The 18,430-nt window shown below is 37.4% G+C and overlaps 1 protein-coding gene across 3 annotated transcripts; it reads right to left on the minus strand.

Moving 5' to 3' along the window:
• Positions 1-557: 557 nt before the first annotated feature.
• Positions 558-18,411, minus strand: LOC145973559 (uncharacterized). 3 transcript variants are annotated; one of them, XM_083103065.1, is made up of 4 exons: positions 18,216-18,411; positions 3,176-3,368; positions 1,962-2,269; positions 558-1,726 (listed from the first exon to the last, which is right to left on the minus strand). In XM_083103065.1, exons 1-4 carry the CDS (start codon positions 18,390-18,392, stop codon positions 1,208-1,210), a joined length of 1,197 nt encoding a protein of 398 aa, XP_082959191.1. In that variant the 5' UTR covers positions 18,393-18,411; the 3' UTR covers positions 558-1,207. The 3 variants fall into 3 exon arrangements, with proteins under 3 accessions (XP_082959191.1, XP_082959200.1, XP_082959181.1); XM_083103074.1 differs by lacking the exon at positions 18,216-18,411 and adding an exon at positions 3,957-4,517; XM_083103055.1 differs by lacking the exons at positions 558-1,726; positions 1,962-2,269; positions 3,176-3,368 and adding an exon at positions 13,884-15,703 and having other exon boundaries at positions 18,216-18,407.
• Between the last annotated feature and the right edge of the window lie 19 nt (positions 18,412-18,430).

Below are 18,430 nucleotides of genomic sequence, written 5' to 3' on the forward strand. Positions count from 1 at the left end.
AATAAAGTTCATCTGCAGCTATTCAGAATGCGTTTATGTCGCTTTGAACAGGGTGTTTCATGCGTTGCATTTAACGCAGCTGTTTCCCTTCTCATTACGTGCTCGGTAGAGCCAAAATATACAAGCATGTTTCTTGAATACGAATATACGTATTATTTTATTTTTTGAATAAATACTGAAATTTGCGTGACATTTTCATAAGTTATTCTGAGCAAATCCGTTCTCTGTATAAAAGTATAAAAGTATTTTTTGCGAATTTACAAGCTGCGAAACTTCAAAACGTCGAAATATTTTAAGTTTAAAGATACGAAAGTATTAAGGACAAAGTATTAAGAATATGGATAACTTCAAGATCCATAAAATAATAATTTAGTTTCTTTAACAAAATCTTTTACTACATAATAAAAATATAAATATCTATAAAAATATTATACACATAAAAATATTGAATCATGTCAAGTCTGTTTAATATTATTTTAGAGATGGCTATATATATATGTATATATAGAAAAAATCAATAAAATGAGAGGATGGTACACAAAGACAATAATAGAAAATGCATTTTTCATTTATATTTACGAAATATGGTCAATAAGTGCAATCTATTAACAAAAAATACGATATTATTTATGTTTTAATTAAGGATGATCAAAATGTTTATAATATCGTAAAATAATTTATTTGATAATAAACCAATTACGAAGTAAACTTAACGTTACAAAAAAAATAAAGTTAGTCTTAAGAGGATATTCGAATACGAATCAAGTTTATTCCTTCGCGTTTCCACAAAAATAATTGTCGAACAAACTCGAGAAGCATTCGCGTATTATTTTTTCTCGAAAATCTTTCCCGACACCGATATTTATTATACGAGGTAATGTATCTGTAGATGAATTTAAAAAAAAAATTTTATATAAAAATAAAATCATTTAAATACATATATGAGCTACATCAATTTAGTTTTTTGTGCTTTATTTCTCTATTGAAATGAGTTATTTGACACGCTCGAAATTTATAGAAATATTTTAGTTTTTTTTATAGACCTCAAGTTTAAAAATAAATTTTTTCACAAGATTAAAGTTCAGTGTGAAAAAATACAGTGATGGAAATTACAAGTATTAATATTTTGACATCTCGTACACATAACATCGCTTTTTTTTCGAAAACGAACGCTTTTACATCCCGCGGGACATTTCCTACGTCATCATCATTTGGCTTCGGGCAGATTAGTTGCCAAGACCCTGAATCCATTATGATCAGCGATGTAATGCACCTGCTGAAGAATTCCATTGGGATCGATATAACTATAGGCTCCTCTAGTGGTACCGTCGAGCGATCTGGATTCGGTTTTGGCGCTCGAATCCCCGGTGTAACTGTAATCATATTGGCCCAGGGAGTCCTGGGTATGATGCAGCGAACTATGAAGAAATCTATAAGGCACCACCGGAAATACGTAGGACGTAGGCATGGCTACCGGTCTCTGGATATTCGCGGCAAGTGATACAAACTTTCCCGCATGCTGCAACGCATTCTGATTAGAAGACGTTTGCGCCTGTTGATCGCGCTTGAGAAGAGTACTCTCCTTTAATGATGCCGAAGTGGGTGATGACGAGATGATGGTGGGACTCGAAGACGTAGGCGATATCTTCGAGAGACTTGGATCCGGCTTAGGGACGTTGATTCTTTCTGCCTCCGATCTTGACAGCAAGAACGGATTCTTTGTGCTCTAAGAAAAGTTAAATAAAAAATTATTGAACTTTTACGTAAAGCTTCTGTATTACTTAAAACATTACTGTAACGATTTTTAATATGCATATCAAATCTGTAGCAATCATGATGTATTAAAATTGCCCATTTAAATTTTTTTAATGTTTTTTTTTTAGAAGAACATATGATCGGATTTTATTATCGCTTTCTTGTAACTGAAGTTTGATTGAAATATTGACAAAACCGCAACTTACTTGCGTTTCTTGCGAGTTCAGTCCAGTTTTGCCATTTCCATCTTGCTGGATTTGAGCGAAGCTGAAGTATGACGGCAGGATTTTATACGACAAGAGATTCTGATCCTGCCAATTGGTCTGTTGCGACTTTTGCAATTCCTCGAGGTGATTCCTTTTCGCCGCGGCCACTTCTGGCGTGTCTTGTATCGTTTGCAATTCATCCTTTGGAGGTTGCGGTAAATTGCTCGCGCTGACCCTGAATCCGTTCTCATCGTCTGCCGTGTACGAGACCGTTTGCAAAATACCATTTGCATCGATGTAGGAGTATCCTAAAGGAAACGTAGAGATAATGTCCTTTGATAAACGGCACTATTGTATTATCTAGGAAATGTCAGACGATGCTTTTGGGACAAATATAGCTGCGATGCAAATTATGCTACGTTTACCATATTAATACGTATTATTTACTCCAATAAACGCTACTATTAATTAGTATTTATATATATAAAATAACATTAATAGAGATAGATATTCCATATTTAGTGATTACATACAATTTCACGTTATAATACATTGCATGCGCATCGTATCGTGAGTCATCACATTGCATCGAGAAACGAGCGATTCAAACATGCAACCGCGCATTGTCATTCGAGGAAATTTGCAGAGACGAGCATGCGACACGTATGGGCGTCTTTCTTACGTCATGTTAGCGATTAGTGAAAGATTCTTTCGTGAACGTAGGCCGGTAATGCTCCTCTTGTAATACACTTCGCAAAAGAATGCATTCCATTTATGCACTCGCGGCATGCATCTTGGATCGCGAAAGCGAATCGCACTTATCGTTGACACGACAAATAAAAAAAATTTCACCTTATGTAACGTAACATACGTATCATTTATAATAAATTATTATATATAACATATTATTTAAATATTATTATACATAATAAATTATTATATATATATTATTTAATTTATTATTATACATCATAAATTATTATATATATTATTGTATATTATTATATATATATTATAATAAATTATTATATATATTATTTATATTATAATAATATATATTATAATAAATTATTATATATATTATTTATATATTTATATATATATATTATTTTATTATTTAGTATATATATTTTATATAATATAAAATATTCTAGAAATTCTTTAATATTATAATATAGGAAAGAATGATTAAAATGCATGAAACTAGGACTTACCACCCTGCGTTACACCATTCAAAGTAGATTCCGCTTTGGCATGATGGGGACCCGTGAAAGAATATTGATAAGACCCCGATCCGTCTTGCATGTGAAACTGTCTCAGTGGCGAAAGAGCCGGTATCGGACTCAGCCAGACGTTGGCGATCGGCGAAGCGATGGCTCGTCCGACGACGAGACTGCACAAAATCGCCTGTGAATAAGAAAAACGAGAAATCCAGGACTTGGATCGTTAATAAATAATCGCAACCGCATATCGCGGTTCGTTCAAATCAATAGTTATTACCGGGACGGCGCTGATCGCCGCGCATCCTGATTTCTATGCATTCGGTGCAAGAGCGGTTGTTGACATTAATATGGATCTTGTCTTAAAATATGCACGAATAATTAAGTAACGTAGACTCGATACAGTTGCAAATGTGTGTCGAGGGTTTCTCCTTTAACGTTGAATTCTTATCGGGACGCGGCAAATTGAATTGCGTAAAACTTTAATTTTATTTATCCTGCTCGTTTATCGAACAAGAGTAAAATGCTAAAAGTTTATTCGCGTATCACGAAGAGACATGACATGAACTTAAATTAGGGAGCCCACGAGACCTCTCTCTTTCTTTGCAAGCTCCCCGAAATTAACTTTAAATTAGTCAAAGGGCACGCTAGCGAAATAAACTTTGCTGATCTTGCAATATTAAACATAAATTACATTCGACTATCATTAATCTTTCTCTAATTACTCGATAAGCGTGAAAATTCGCGCATATGTAAAATTGGGGTTCGCACTCACGAGTATCATGATCATCCTCGGGTGAATCAGATCGTTGATGAATCGTTAATCGATCGTGTGGATCAGGTCCCTCCGATCGCGACTTTTTTTCCTCGCTCGTCCAGGGTAATCCCGGTGAGAGTCGGATAACGGATGTGAGAGCTCTCGGAGTGTAAGCTCTCGGTCGCATCCTCTTATATAGGATCCCGTGGATCAGCCGCGCGCGCGGAGGTTTACGGTGGTTCCCCACCTAGCGTCTCGCGTGCACCGGGGCCCTAGCGGGGCCCTACGGGGCACGGAACGCGCTCGCGGGGCCCTAGGGCCCGGGTCCAGTTGCCCGCGGTCGCAAATCACCCCGCGCTCGATTTCCAGACCGATAAATCAATATTTATTGGCGCTGAATACGAGCCGTGTGTGTCGATCTTTCGCGCATTCCGGCCACCAAACGCGTCCGCCAAGGATGCGCATTTTTCGACGCGCCCCATGTAATAAGAATGAACGCATAGGGCGATCGTAACAGAGGTGATGCTGCCACGTAGAGAGATAATTCGCTGATTGGATTTTAAGTCTTTTCCTCGCAGAAAGTACTGTGGGCTTCATTTGTTGTAATTTAATATTACTTAAATAAATAATATTAATAATAAATAAATTATTTTATAATATTATTTATAATAAATTAGTTATAAATAAGTATAAATTATTTTATCGGCGGCGAGTGACTTTATTAAACTTGTATAGATGTTCAAATGAATCTTCTTGCCTGAAAATAAAATTTTTCTGAGTTAATTCTCTTGAAAAGAATCAATAAACATAAATTTTTTTGTATTATATATCGTGTGTGTAAAACAACTTATTTAAATTAATTTTCAAAATTCTGTTCAGGATTGATATTGACGTTGAAATTATCATTGGATTACAACTGATAATCTTTGATAGTTTGTTATCGTCGCGTTTGCATATCTTATCACGGTTTTAATCAGACACGCGCATAATTTATGCGGGCTTTTACTTGCGCGATCTTCATCAGATTATCCCGAGTGCATTATTGCTAGTTACTCTGTATTCCTTATCCAAATACGTAATAATCTGCGCCTCGTCACGTCACAATGCTAAGACGATAACCGCACGTGTGATTACGAGCTACAAAGTGACATTGGAGGGCATGTAATGGACGGAAGAGATGGTCTTGCGCATACCAATGCAAATATACTAGCTATTACACAACGCCATAACACATTTAAACGTATCCAAGATGAATCTCTCTCGAGAGTAGTTCGCGCAAAATCGTTTTTCCATCGCGAATCAAATCTTCATATAATAATCTAAATAATTCGTCCTGAAAACGACAATGAACGATAATTAATCGGTAAAATAAAAATTATGCAATTGCAGTATTTTTCAAGAAATTAATTTTCTTTGGGGAGAATCCGATAAACGAAGTAATTTCGAGAGACGTATCTATTTGTGAAATATTTTTCAACTTCTTTGCAATCTACCATGTGTTAATTATAATTATTTTATATTTAATTAACATTAAATAATTAATGATAATTACTTAATAATAATTAAATAATTAATTATGATATATAATTTTTAAATACATTAAAATAATTATATATACAATTTTATATTAAAATTTTATTAATTTTCATTTTTTACCTATTTTTTCCTATTTATATATATATATATTTTTTTTAAATCATAATTTATATTTTTTCATAAATGCGTCATGATGGAAGATTTCATTACAAAGGATACTGTCGGAACTTTTAAACTCGTCGCATCTAATGAAACCATCCATGACAAAAGCATAGCTTTCAACGAGATATGGAGCAAGATTAAACGCTTCGAGGGATTATAAGTGACGTTCGCGCTCTCGACAAAGATCGAAGTCGGTAGGGCAAATAGAAACGAACGCAATTAACTGCGAATGCAATTAAAGGGCGGCGAGAGGTGGCATCTCTTTAGGGAAGGTCCAGGACGCGGCCGCAGGGGCCTCCTCGAGAGCCGCTGCCGCTGTCTCTCGACACCGACGATCGCATAAATAATGCCCGCTGCGAATTTACGGCCGGCACGCTTAATCCGACGATGTAAGGGAACGATATGAGCGTAACGAGTTCATCAATTCCGATGGAATTACTCATGTGTTCGCTCGCGCAACAAGTCGCCGCCGACGATGAGAGGAGACTTCTTTCGCCGACAACACACGAGCACGTAGGCGGTGTTGCGTTGGTTTTGACATTGGCACTAAACGGGCCTTCTCCTTCCCTCTCTCTCTCTCTCTGTTTCTCATCTCGCATTAAATGGCACTCGTAGAGCGGACTATCCAGCCGCACATACATATGGCAATGCAATTCTGTTGAGAATACGACGAGACGACGCAGTGATCCTAAATCAACCCCCCCGTGGAACAAAAACAATGGTAACTATCAATTCCCTCGGTATGTAAGGAAAAAGAGAGAAAAAGAGAGAGGAATCCAATCTATTATCTCTCTCGGAGTCAGCTTTAAAAGATTCAAACTAGTTTAGTATCTTATTAAAATAAATCAGACGTTGTAATTTCGAATTTTATCATAATTTCACGAATAATTATATATCATTTTTAAAGTACGAGTTATACGCATCAATTAGCAATACGAACACATACACTGACTTTCTTCTATTAAATACATCTTTCAATCCTTTTCTCGTGATTTATTATATTTTTAAAAAATTCTTCCAACAATAAATAAAAATAAAAATTTCAATATTTAATATTTAATAATTAACTATTCAATGATAATAAATAAAGATCCAATATTAAGTAAAATTCTAATATTTAATAATAATATTCAATTTAATATTTATTAGAAAAATATATACAGTTATTATTTCTTGCCTTTCTCCTGTAATTTCTCGAGTAGTTTTCGTTCGCGCTATTTAAAGACGCAAACGACTTCCATGATTTCAAAATTCATGTCCTCAAATTGCCGTCCAGTTTCGCGAAGCTACTTTTACTATCATCATAAGTTTCCCATTATTGACAGAACCTATCGACAATAATTTCAATGCCACATGGAGTAATTATTACGTCGTTAATCGCCATTAATATTCTTATAGCTTAATTACAAATTTATAGCGTAATTACAAACTTATTCTTAGTTTAGGAAGAGCTAGCATTGCAAAAACTCTCTCATATTCCATTCGTTAAAAGTTCTCCTTCCGGAATAAAGATCAGCAGCGCGAAACCCTTTCTTTCAACTTCTCAAATCGCGATATATATGGTTAGAACGCCTATGGATGCACCGATCTGTTAAGGATGTTTTGTACCTATTTTCAAAATATTGAGAATTTAATGAAAATTGTACAGAATGTCCTTACATATGTTTAGAATCTTCAGTACAATTTTTAAATCGATTCACTAAAGCGTTCACAAGTTATAAGGATTTTAATTTGCACCGAATTAACATGTGTTCTTATGGAAAACGTATAACCACGTCGATTCAAATGACAAAAACACATGGAAATAATATTCAGAATTTGTTTAAAATTTGCAAAAGTGTAGTTTAGATACAGAGGAAATATTTGGTCAAATAATATTATACAAGTACTAACTGGTTAAAAAGATATTAAATATAATTCAATGAAATTAGCCATATATCTGACACAAGGCGAAATTCTCTGCCAAAAGTTAATCATTTCGATTAACAAAATTCGGAATATTTCAGTAAAAACGCAATAAATATTAAAAAATACATCTCTGCACTGTAACTAAGATCAAATTGTAATATTCCACGCAATTTCTCAAACTCAAAATACACCAAAAGTGGATATATTCGTCAATATTGATTTTCAGCTACTTTTTGCTGGGATTGTACATACAAAACATCCTTAAATCGTTGTAAAGAAAAATTTGCAATTCAGTATTTCGACACGGCCGAAGATGAATGGCAACTTCATCTTATTAGCTACAGTGTATATCAACTTTTGTTTTATTTAGAATTTCGCAAATTACAAATTTAAAAATTTCTCTCAAAAGAATTATGTTGAAAAGAGAGATAACGTGATTTTTATTTTATTATTAAATTTATTATTAAATTTAATTTATTATATTTATTGTAATTTTTTTCTTATCATTATAATATTTTACCGTCGCAAATGATTTTGGAGAGCATCTAATCTATTTTATTTCTTATTGATACTTTCATAGTAATAATGCTGCCTCCAGCGGTCAATATCCGGACAGCAATTCTACTTGTAATAGGCAAGCTTTTAAGTACACAGCTTTGTGTACATAAAATGTCCATCTACCACTGGGTACACAACATCCACCTATCATCTAGTAAATATTACATTTCCCGACGTTTACGTTTTACTCATTGTTTACGTACGAACTACGTATCTCGTCCCTTACATTTTGCTCATTGAACAAGTATGTTTCTCGATGGCAAAATTCTCGTTTCTCTTTCCGTCCGTTTTCTTAGCTTTGCCAAACATCGGTGTAAGAATTTGATATTCTCCCGCAGCCGCCTCACCTTTTTTGCGCGTGTCATGCGATTTTGATACGACGATTTTGATACGACGATTTTGATACATGCCACAGTCCCGGTGCATCCGTATATATTTTTCTCGTACATAATATTATTCCCGTATTTTCGCACAAACAGGATACGTCTACAGGATATTCGGCTTCGCCTTTTACGGAAAGCCGGAGAATTTTTCTTGCTCACTCGCCTCGGAGATCGTTGACTCACTTCTCGTACAGTGGTGCCTAACAGGACGTTTGCCAGCATCGTACAATTTTTCTATTTCTAACGATAAAGTATAAATTATTGACGAAAAAAAATATTTATTGATAAATATTTCACATTAAGATTTCCACTACGAATACATATATCAACTAATACACATTATTTATTATTGTATATATTATTTATTATTATTATATAATTTTATTTGTTATTATTATATAATTTTATTTATTTATTATATATTATTTATTATATATTATTATTATATATTATTATATATTATTATTATATATTATTATATTTTATTTATTATATATATTATTTATTATCCTTTTTGTCTACGTACATATGTATCGCAATTTCTGATAAAAAGATGAGACTTAAAAATTAAATTTTTCTGGCCGTCAAAAACTTTACAGAGCCATTTACAAAGTTTCTATCGTCAATTTTCCGTTAATCTACCAATTCTTTAAAACGAATACGAGTACATTTTGATATCTTCCAGATTTCATCCGTCCACGCACCACTGCACAAACCGCAGTAAGAATGCAACGCCAGTTTTGATCCGGGTAAAACGCGCATCGCGCCAACGACATCGAATATAAATAGATCCGTCTCTTCGCGTTGCCGGGAACAGCCTGATTTACGAGCACGACCCGTAAAATCTTCCCCTAAGACCGACAGCCGTGACAGGCGGCTGAAATAACTCGCGCGAATCGCGAACTCCCCCGCACATTCCGCGCATCGTCAGCGGAGTCATTTTTAGAAGGCGCGGAAAAAAAGTATTCATAATTATATATATCGACGACGTGGGACGGCTCCGAGATAGAAACGCGATAATACGATTCCCAATAAATTCCCTCCCTTCTCGAGACCTCGACAACGTACACCGGATACGAGGCACGCATACAATCATGTCCGGGAGTCTAATCAAATTAGACTCCCGACATAAATCGCCAGCGGGCGCGGTTATTTCTGCTACGAAAATTCGCGCAGGCAATTATAAAAGGGCGATAAATAATATGCTAATTAGTCGAGACGCGCGCGCGCGCGCGCGCGAGATCCTAGGGTGGCTCGAACGCGATCGTGAATCACGATCGTTGGCCGTGAGCGTGTACTACAAGAAGGAACTAACGTCCGATCGAAGATTACTAAGGGACTAACTAACGATTCCATTTGCTGATTGCCCGGGCACCCCGGCTACTCCGGGCCGCTTTTATCGGCCTGCCTCCCACGAGAGGAGGCCTTAACGCGCGCACGTAACGATAAGCGGTGCAAGGTTGCGCGTGCTGGCCGCGAGGAACGGCCGGTGATCAATTAAGATCGATCGCGATACTTTAATAAGTATTGTATTCCGACTATCCTTAATATCTCGCTTAGTCGTAAGTAGTTATCTCATTAGAGTCGCGAAATATTTATTACCGCTATTTATTATTAGGGGATATACGCATGATTGTTAAGCGTATTCGGAAGTACAAATGCCGAGGTATTTCTTCGATTTTATAATAATATAATAATTTGTACACCAGAGATTTTGAAGAGATTTTTACAAAACTCGTTTCTTTTCTTTTAATTTATGTTGTTAATATCGATGTTAATTGTATTTTTTTCCCTCTCTTTGGGGAGGCTTGTGCGTGATAGAATCTACTGTGATTTTTATTACCAGGAGTAATCAACGTTTCGTTATCGTGAAATAAATATTCGGCTTGTGGAATCGATACGAAGCATTAATGATCATGGAAACTGGTGATTTAAAGTATAATTACTGTCCAGAGCAGATAACTGATTCGCGATATTTTCATGCCGCAGATAAGGAAAAGTGGATCACACATAGATCGTGACGTGAGATTGTCTACGAGAAGGCGCACGTAAGATTAATTTTCTCATATCGTCGGTATCGTACGCTAGACTTATGGAGAGATATTGCAACGTGTGGGAGAAGACATTTCTTTTTTTTTCGTCCTATTATTTCAGCCATTTTCATACATATGTGTAATATATGCGTGAATAACATACTCTGCATTAAATAGCACGAGAGAATAATTTAACAATTAATTATATGATACACTCTCTCTCTTTCTCCCTCTCTGTTTTCTTTCACATGTCAGTAAATTAAAGAGCTTAATTCACATTTTATATAAGTAAATTCCTTAATTAAATATTTTAATTTAATTTTTATCATCTTAATTTATTACTCGTTTTATTTTTATTTCATCAAATCAATTTTTGTTCAGTGAAGTCGCAGCAGTGAAGTCACATATATGGTTCTGGTCTGCGGCTCGAGTGTCCCTCGAGTCAACCACACCGTATTCAAGTACGTTTATTGTAGGTCTTCGCGTCTAGCCACTTGGAAGGGACGCAAGTTTACGCGCCATCGACGAGCTCTATTTCGGTGAATGCACGCGGAAACGTAATCTCGGACATAAACATCGAGCGCCCTATCGCGTCTCTCGCGTGACACCAAGTGCGAATATAATCTAAAAGCCTACGTACGTACGTGCATACTCGAGGTCGAATCGCCTCGGTAATCATTATCCGCCATTTTATCGGGCACGGACCATCTGCGGACGCGCGTTATCCGCGACCTAACGTATGTGTACGCGTTGCCCTTATCGTCGCGAATGCCTACGTATGTGTACGCTATACGTGCTGGACGTTTCTATTATCGCGGATGCGAATCGTCGTGTCCGTTTTCACCTTCTTCCGCCTGTCCGTCCCATCTTGATGCATCGTGATCGCTTCGTACGGACGAAAACGAATTTTTCCCGAGGGATAGATCTCGATATCGTATATCGAGCATAAGTTCAGCGAACGCATGATTCGAATTTGGCGCAGACAATTGTAATTTTAAAGTGTGTGTTACTGATAAAAATAACTTATTTTATTTTTCTAGTAAAGTGACTTGCATTGATTCTTTTTAGAGTAATTTTCATAGTTAAAATTCATTATATTTTACATGTGTCAAATGTCATTTGTCAAACTGTCAAATACGAGATCAGACATATCTGAGTCTATATTATTTGAGATTCAGCAAGTTTCCAATAGGAGAATCGAAAAGTTTTGTCTTCTCATTTTGTGATATCTCGAATTCAAATTTCATCAGATATATAACCATATTTTCTTCAATTTAATATTTCTTATAATCTAATAATAAAAAAAAATCTAGCATATATATATTATATAAAATTTATATAAAATTTATATAAAATTTATATAAAATTTATATAAAATTTATAATTAAAATCTAATATTATATAAATAAATAAATAAAAATATTATATAAATTAAATTTAATATTTTTTAATTTTCTTAAATCCGAAATAGCCTTATATGAGATAATATTCCTGAAACTGATCCAGATATCATTCGCTTCTTCTCTCTCTCCCCTTTATATGCGAGCAATATGTATAATATCCTAAGGGACAAAGTATCCGCGTGGGTTTATGGCAATTCCATTTTTGCGTCGCGTATTGCGTTACATTTATCTCCCCAAGTCCCGATAGAAATATTGGGGAACCGCGCATGATTTACAGCGACCATTATTATTTCGCATTTACCACTCTCGCGCTACAGATATCCGCGCGATTAACCGCGCGCGTTGCGAAAAAAGATCCGAGAATTTATACCGGCATTTTATTAAGGCTAATACGCGAGGGGCGGCACTAGGTTCGACAATAAAGGAATATTACTTGCGCACCACGATGGCCGATCCGATGTAATCTACGCAACGTTTCAAGGACCTTCTCGCGGACTATCCGTTATGCGTGCCCACGCAAAGTACGCGAAAATAATCCCCGCGGATCGAGTCGAGAAAAGTTCGAGAGGGTTCACGAGCAATGTTACATCGGATTTCGTGGCAGATGCTTCTTGATCGAATCCGATTCGGATCTTGATCGCGATCTTCTCCCGCTGGGATACTCGTTTGTCTGCTCGTTGCCCTAATCCGCGAACCTCATTTTCATAAACGAGCACGTATATATACATTCACGGCGCATCATGAATACCTTCGAAGGCATTTTCAAAACAAACACATCAATGTCTGCATATTGCATTATGTGCATTACGATTGTTTGTAATTCGAGGAAGCAGCAATGGCCCGGCGCAATATCTGGTATTTTACAATTTGACAGTTGACGTTTGAAAAGACAGTTGGCGTGTAAAATTAATGAATTTCGACTTCGATAATTACGAGAATTATTCCGAACAAGTGAATATAAAAAAGAAGCGATACAATTCATTTCGTTAAAAAAATACATATAATTAGCAGCTATTATTATTAATAATATATTTATTATTAACAGCATATAACATATTTGTCTAGATTTGACTACGATTTCAACGTAATAAATGTTGAAAAAAACGAATAAGTATTTATATAAAATAGAATATCTCTGATTCCGTATAAAGTTATAAATGTCTCGTTCCTCTTTCGAGAAATCGCAGATTAAAAAGACTTAAAAGTCAAGACTCGTGTGTATAAATCGAAGCGCTCGACGGTCACATCTATGTAAGAGTAAGCGTATATCCCGCTCGTAAAATTCAAGCGAGCGTGCATGAAGAATTCCGCACCACCTGTGGAAAATAATCCCATCGAGGATGTTTCTCTCCAGCATGTGCAAACACGCGACTCCCCGGAAAAATCCCCGTCATGAAGACACGTATAAGTGCACAGGGACACTCTCGCGGCGGGGATCTCTCCGAGATCCCCGTTAATCTCGTCGTTACTCGGACGGACTCGCGATATCCACACATGAAAGTTTTATCGCCATAATGTATTCGCGACGTTCGCGAAGGGAGGATCCGAAGTCAAGGTCGCGATTTCCGTTCCATCTTGGGCGAGGGAGCGACACGACGGCGACAAATCGTCGCCGCGCGGCCGGATAATGAGAGAATATACACCAGCCCGAGGATATTGTGATGTAAATTTCGCGTACGTTGAAAGGGAACGAATCGGGCACGACGTGCTGGCTAATTAAAACCGCGATTCGGATCCGCGAGATTTCTTTGAATAAACGTGCGCTCGATTATATGACCCGTGAGGTCACAGGAAGTTCGCTTGTTAGATAGAGCCGGACAGTTCAATTTATTTATTAAATTCTCGCACGAAAATTGACGCTATCGAACATTCGAGCGAAGGGAATTCGATTAAACTAGACTTAAATGTTTATATGTTTTTTTATGTGTGTGAAAGAGGGTAATAATTTATACGCACGAGATGGACGCTTTTCATGAATCGATATGAATCATGTAATCGAATAATTTAATACAAGAATGTTAGAAATGCTTGTATTACATTGGAAAATGACACAGCGAGAACGAACAATAATAATGATGATGATACAGCGAGCTACTACGAGCAACCTAGTCATCGATCGATCGTTCGTAGAACTCTCGCTGAAGACGCCTTAGCCTAATATTTTGAGCACGATGCAAGTAATTGATCCGCTTAAAACTATTTTAAACCCTCAAAGAGTTTAATATTTTTTATGATCGATAAAAAGTTTTACGATAAAATATCTCCTTCAACGTATAATATTATACAATATTAATTTAAACAGCCGTGAAAAAGATAATATAAATTATAATTATTTGGAAAAAACTTTTATAGAATTTTTGTAAATTTATCTCGAATCCATCTTGTAAAAGAGAGACTAAAAAAGACAAACTAAAAAAAATTATAAACTGCTTATGAATGAAAGACAGGAGGATCTGATGGATCGAGTCAATCAGGTTCATCGAAAAGTATCGTGAGAATAAATGAGATGCCCGAAGTAAATCCTGACACCCTTATTTCGTCAGCTCGATTTTTTCGTTGGAATGTATCTGACTACGATATTGAGAAGATTGAGCGAGGGGAGTTGCCAAGATCGGCCAGGCGGCGATCGGTTGAACATAGGAAGTCGCCAGGTACACGGTAGGTCCGCTCACGATCGGCACAGCTACTTCGAGCTTGGCGTCGCGATGAATCTGGGTCTTGCTCTGGCTGGAGTCGGCGGTGACCGGTGCTTCTTCCTTGATGACAGTCGAAATCGCTGGCACCGGGGTCTTGACAATCGCCAACGGCACCGCGTCGAGCTTCACGGCGTTCTTGGGATTCGAACCTTCCAGTTCGAGACTCTTGTGAAGCTGGATTCGATTCTCATTGTAATCGGGAAGAGTGGGCAGAACTGGAAGCGGTCTGAGATTGATCGCGGTTATCGTCGATGTTTCTGGTTGGATCGCGTCTTTAGCGAGTTTCTCCGATGTCTCGGCGCGAAGATTGTCGTACACTTGAACTCGACTTTGGGAGACCGCCAGAGGCACTTGACTTGGAAGGACCACCGTCTCGTAAGCTGGTGCCGATAGGACTCCAATGGTCTCGACGGGTTGAACGGCCTTCAAGCGAACGTTATCGTGAACATCGACGCGGTTTTGAGAGGAAGTCGCCGCGCCGATCAATCTCGGGAGTAGAATCGAGTCCGAGAGTCCGATGACAGGCGCGATGACGGATGCCGCGGCGCCGTGATTAGCCTGATCAGCATCCGCCTTTTTCTCCTGCGCTGGAAACTCGTGAGAACTCTTGGGCGAGGCGTTCGCCGAGTCTTGGGAACTTGAATTTTCTGCCTGATCTTGATTATCGGTCGATGCCTCGACGCTGCGCTTCCTGCGGCTCGTGCGCTCCGCCTCCTCCCCAGCGGTTCTAGTCTTCGCGTCTTCCTGTAGGACGTTCTTGCTTAACAGGACCGGCTCGCCTGTCGGCAGGTCGCCGTCGACCGGCAGATTCGTCGCTGCGACGCGGAAGCCACCCTCGTCGGCGACGTAGAAGACGGATTGCAGGATACCGTGTGCATCTATGTAGCTGTAGGAGCCACGCGTGACCCCGTCGAGACCCCGGACTTCCTCCTTCGCGGACGGGCCGCCGGCGTAACTGTATGCGTGCACCCCGGCGCGCGTGTCCTGCGACTGATGGTACACCGGAAGCGGATTCGCCAGATAGGCGTAGGGCAGCAGGGTCAGCTGCGCGCTTGTCGCCACGCCGAGGATCGCGAAAACTGGAATCTACGAGGGAAGAACGAGATTCTTATTCTCGCCGCAAATACGCGGAAATCGTCGACGTTGAAATAAACGAAGTACATAGTGACTTTCGATATACTGATATTATCCTTTAATCGCGATATTAATTCGCGTTGACTTCATCTTGTCTAATTGTTCAATCAAAATATCTTGTATATTAAAGAAAAATTCAAATATTTGAATTTTATAATCCATCTAATTCTATCTACAAACTATTGACTTGAATTTTTGTCTTTCAAAATTTAATTTCGTTGCTAAAATTAAATCTTAATATCTATTTAATTCTTAATATTAAATATCTATTTTATCTTAATAGTCTATTTAATTCTGTTTATAAATATTCTTCGACTTGAATTTTCCTGCTTTTCAAAATTTGATTTCTTTGTTAATCATATTATTTTCTTTCTCATTTATTCTTCAATAAATAAATAAATAATCTAATCAGGATTTAAGTTCTGTCTCTTCAGAAAGAACGCAGTCTCCTTCCGAGTAAAATTGTAGAGCGATATTTTTTCCTTGTTCTCTCTGTATTAATGAGTTTAATACGTTCGCCATTAACAATCCGACATCCTTACGATCATTTCGGGATTAAAGAACGATCTCGGCTTCGCTTCTCGCGAGCAATGTCCCGTTAATCGACGTCTGACAGCCGCGAAGAGGCAACAATACGCAACAGAACGGTATGATATTCGTTGCACGCACGTTTGTACGCTTCGCGTGGCAGAAAGTTCGGTCGGATGCGCTTTATCCGAAGCGCACGCGAGAACAATGCGCTCGTCCTCGGGACTCATCTCGAATGCGATCGTCGCGATAGTGGATTTATTTGCGCGACTACCGACTACCGTCGTGCATTTTTTCGGATTCGCCTTTTCAAGAGCCGCATCGGGAATTTTAGAGTATCTCCTCCGGGAGAGAGATGAGAGCAGACGGTTCTTGCGGCGAAATGTTCGACGACGAATTTTACGCCCGATATCGGTAAACGCAGGGACAGCACGTGTGAAATCGGAAGGGAAGGGGGGAATGAGCTTATATATTTGCATGAGCCTCTCGAGCCAGCCTCTCTTTACGATCCAATAAGGCCTGAAGAAGTGACGACAGACACCGGAGAAAAGAGCGCGATCGGCCCTTTATGCAAGTGGCAAGTCGAAAAAAAGTCAACGACTCTGATCTACATTTTCATTTTAAACCAGTCGATGCGACGTTTCATGACTGACAATCGGACCAGAAGACAAATTCTTCTGTCTGCAAATTTCTAGGCGCAATTTGTTAAAAAAATTGGGACAGAAGAAACAGATACAATAAAATAAACTGATAAAATGTAATAACTAAATCTCTCCTATTGTAAAAAAAATAATAACAATAATTGAAAAATTTATTTTAATTAAATAAATTAAATAATTAAAAAATTATTCTAATTTTCAAAAAATATGTTGCGTTAATATTATTAATAAATATCATTGTTAAGTAAATAATTAAACAAAATTATGAAACAAGATGATAAAACATCGACGTTGAATAAAAAAAATTTTTATACAAATTAATAATCAAAAATTTGAAAAATCGCTACATTGCATATATTAGTTTACATGCTTGAAAAACAAAACGTCTGTGTTCACATTTAAATAACCAACATTAAAATTGAATTCTTCGAAAGTATTATGGTATAATGTTCACAGTACCCAATGATTTAAATCACTATAAACGTTAAATAAACAGCCGTAAAACAGTTGTAGCATACTGGCTCCTGCAAAGTTGACTAGAAAAAATTCGTGTAGCGAAAAACAGACGAGTTCTATCCGGTGTTGGATAAGAGTGCCATTTAGCGAGAAGGCTTGGTCGCCATAAAACGCGCAGTGATCGCACTCTTGCGAACCGTGAATTTTACACGCGCGCGCGTGCATTTTTCAACGCTTTTATATCTCGACAAAAAGTAAGTAGCCCGGCAAGCGTAGCGCAAGCACAATCCTTGCAAATAAATTGTAGGCCCACTCGTATATATCACTCTCATGGACGTTCACTTCCCACCGTTTAACAACATCAATTGTAATAAAGACCTCGCTCCGCTTCTAACATCGCACATAATAGTTAAAAAATAATTTTATAATTTATCGTGACTTTACATATAAGACTTTAGTGCGCAGATGAATGATGAAGTATAAGAATTTAAATATTAATTTAATAATTAATTAATTATTATTAATCAACAAAGAGAGAAAGAATTAGTTTCTATAACTAATTAAATTCTATTTAATTAAATAAAATTTACTTCGCGTTAAGAATTAATTTTTTTAATCCACACAATATATATGAAACATGGTTTATCATAATTAATTGTTTGCTTGACTGACTTTCATTTTTCGGAAACTTAAAAAGTAGAAATCATGGAAGACGAAATTATATATCCCTTGAAATGAGAAAATTGAGTAAAGAAGATTTTGGGGATTTGAATTAAGAAGACTTTAGGGATTGAAGAAAAAGCTGGACAGATTGAGCTTACCAGTGCCTGCATCATGCTTGATGTGTTTCGGCCGACCTCCTTACTGGCTGAAGGACTGTCCAAGCTATGCACCTTGCGATCTGGTTTTGACTTATATATGCGCCGCGAGCCGCACGAGATGTCTTTGAACCAGGAACCTGAAGAAATGTCGAAGGACAAGGCGGATCCGCTCGCCATGGAGACAGGATACGTCGATCCCGGATTGCATCGGTTGA

This window comes from Camponotus vicinus, unplaced genomic scaffold, assembly GCF_025532165.1.
Source record: "Camponotus vicinus isolate PSW18456_S1 unplaced genomic scaffold, iyCamVici1.0 SCAF_1, whole genome shotgun sequence".
Taxonomy (NCBI): domain Eukaryota; kingdom Metazoa; phylum Arthropoda; class Insecta; order Hymenoptera; family Formicidae; genus Camponotus; species Camponotus vicinus.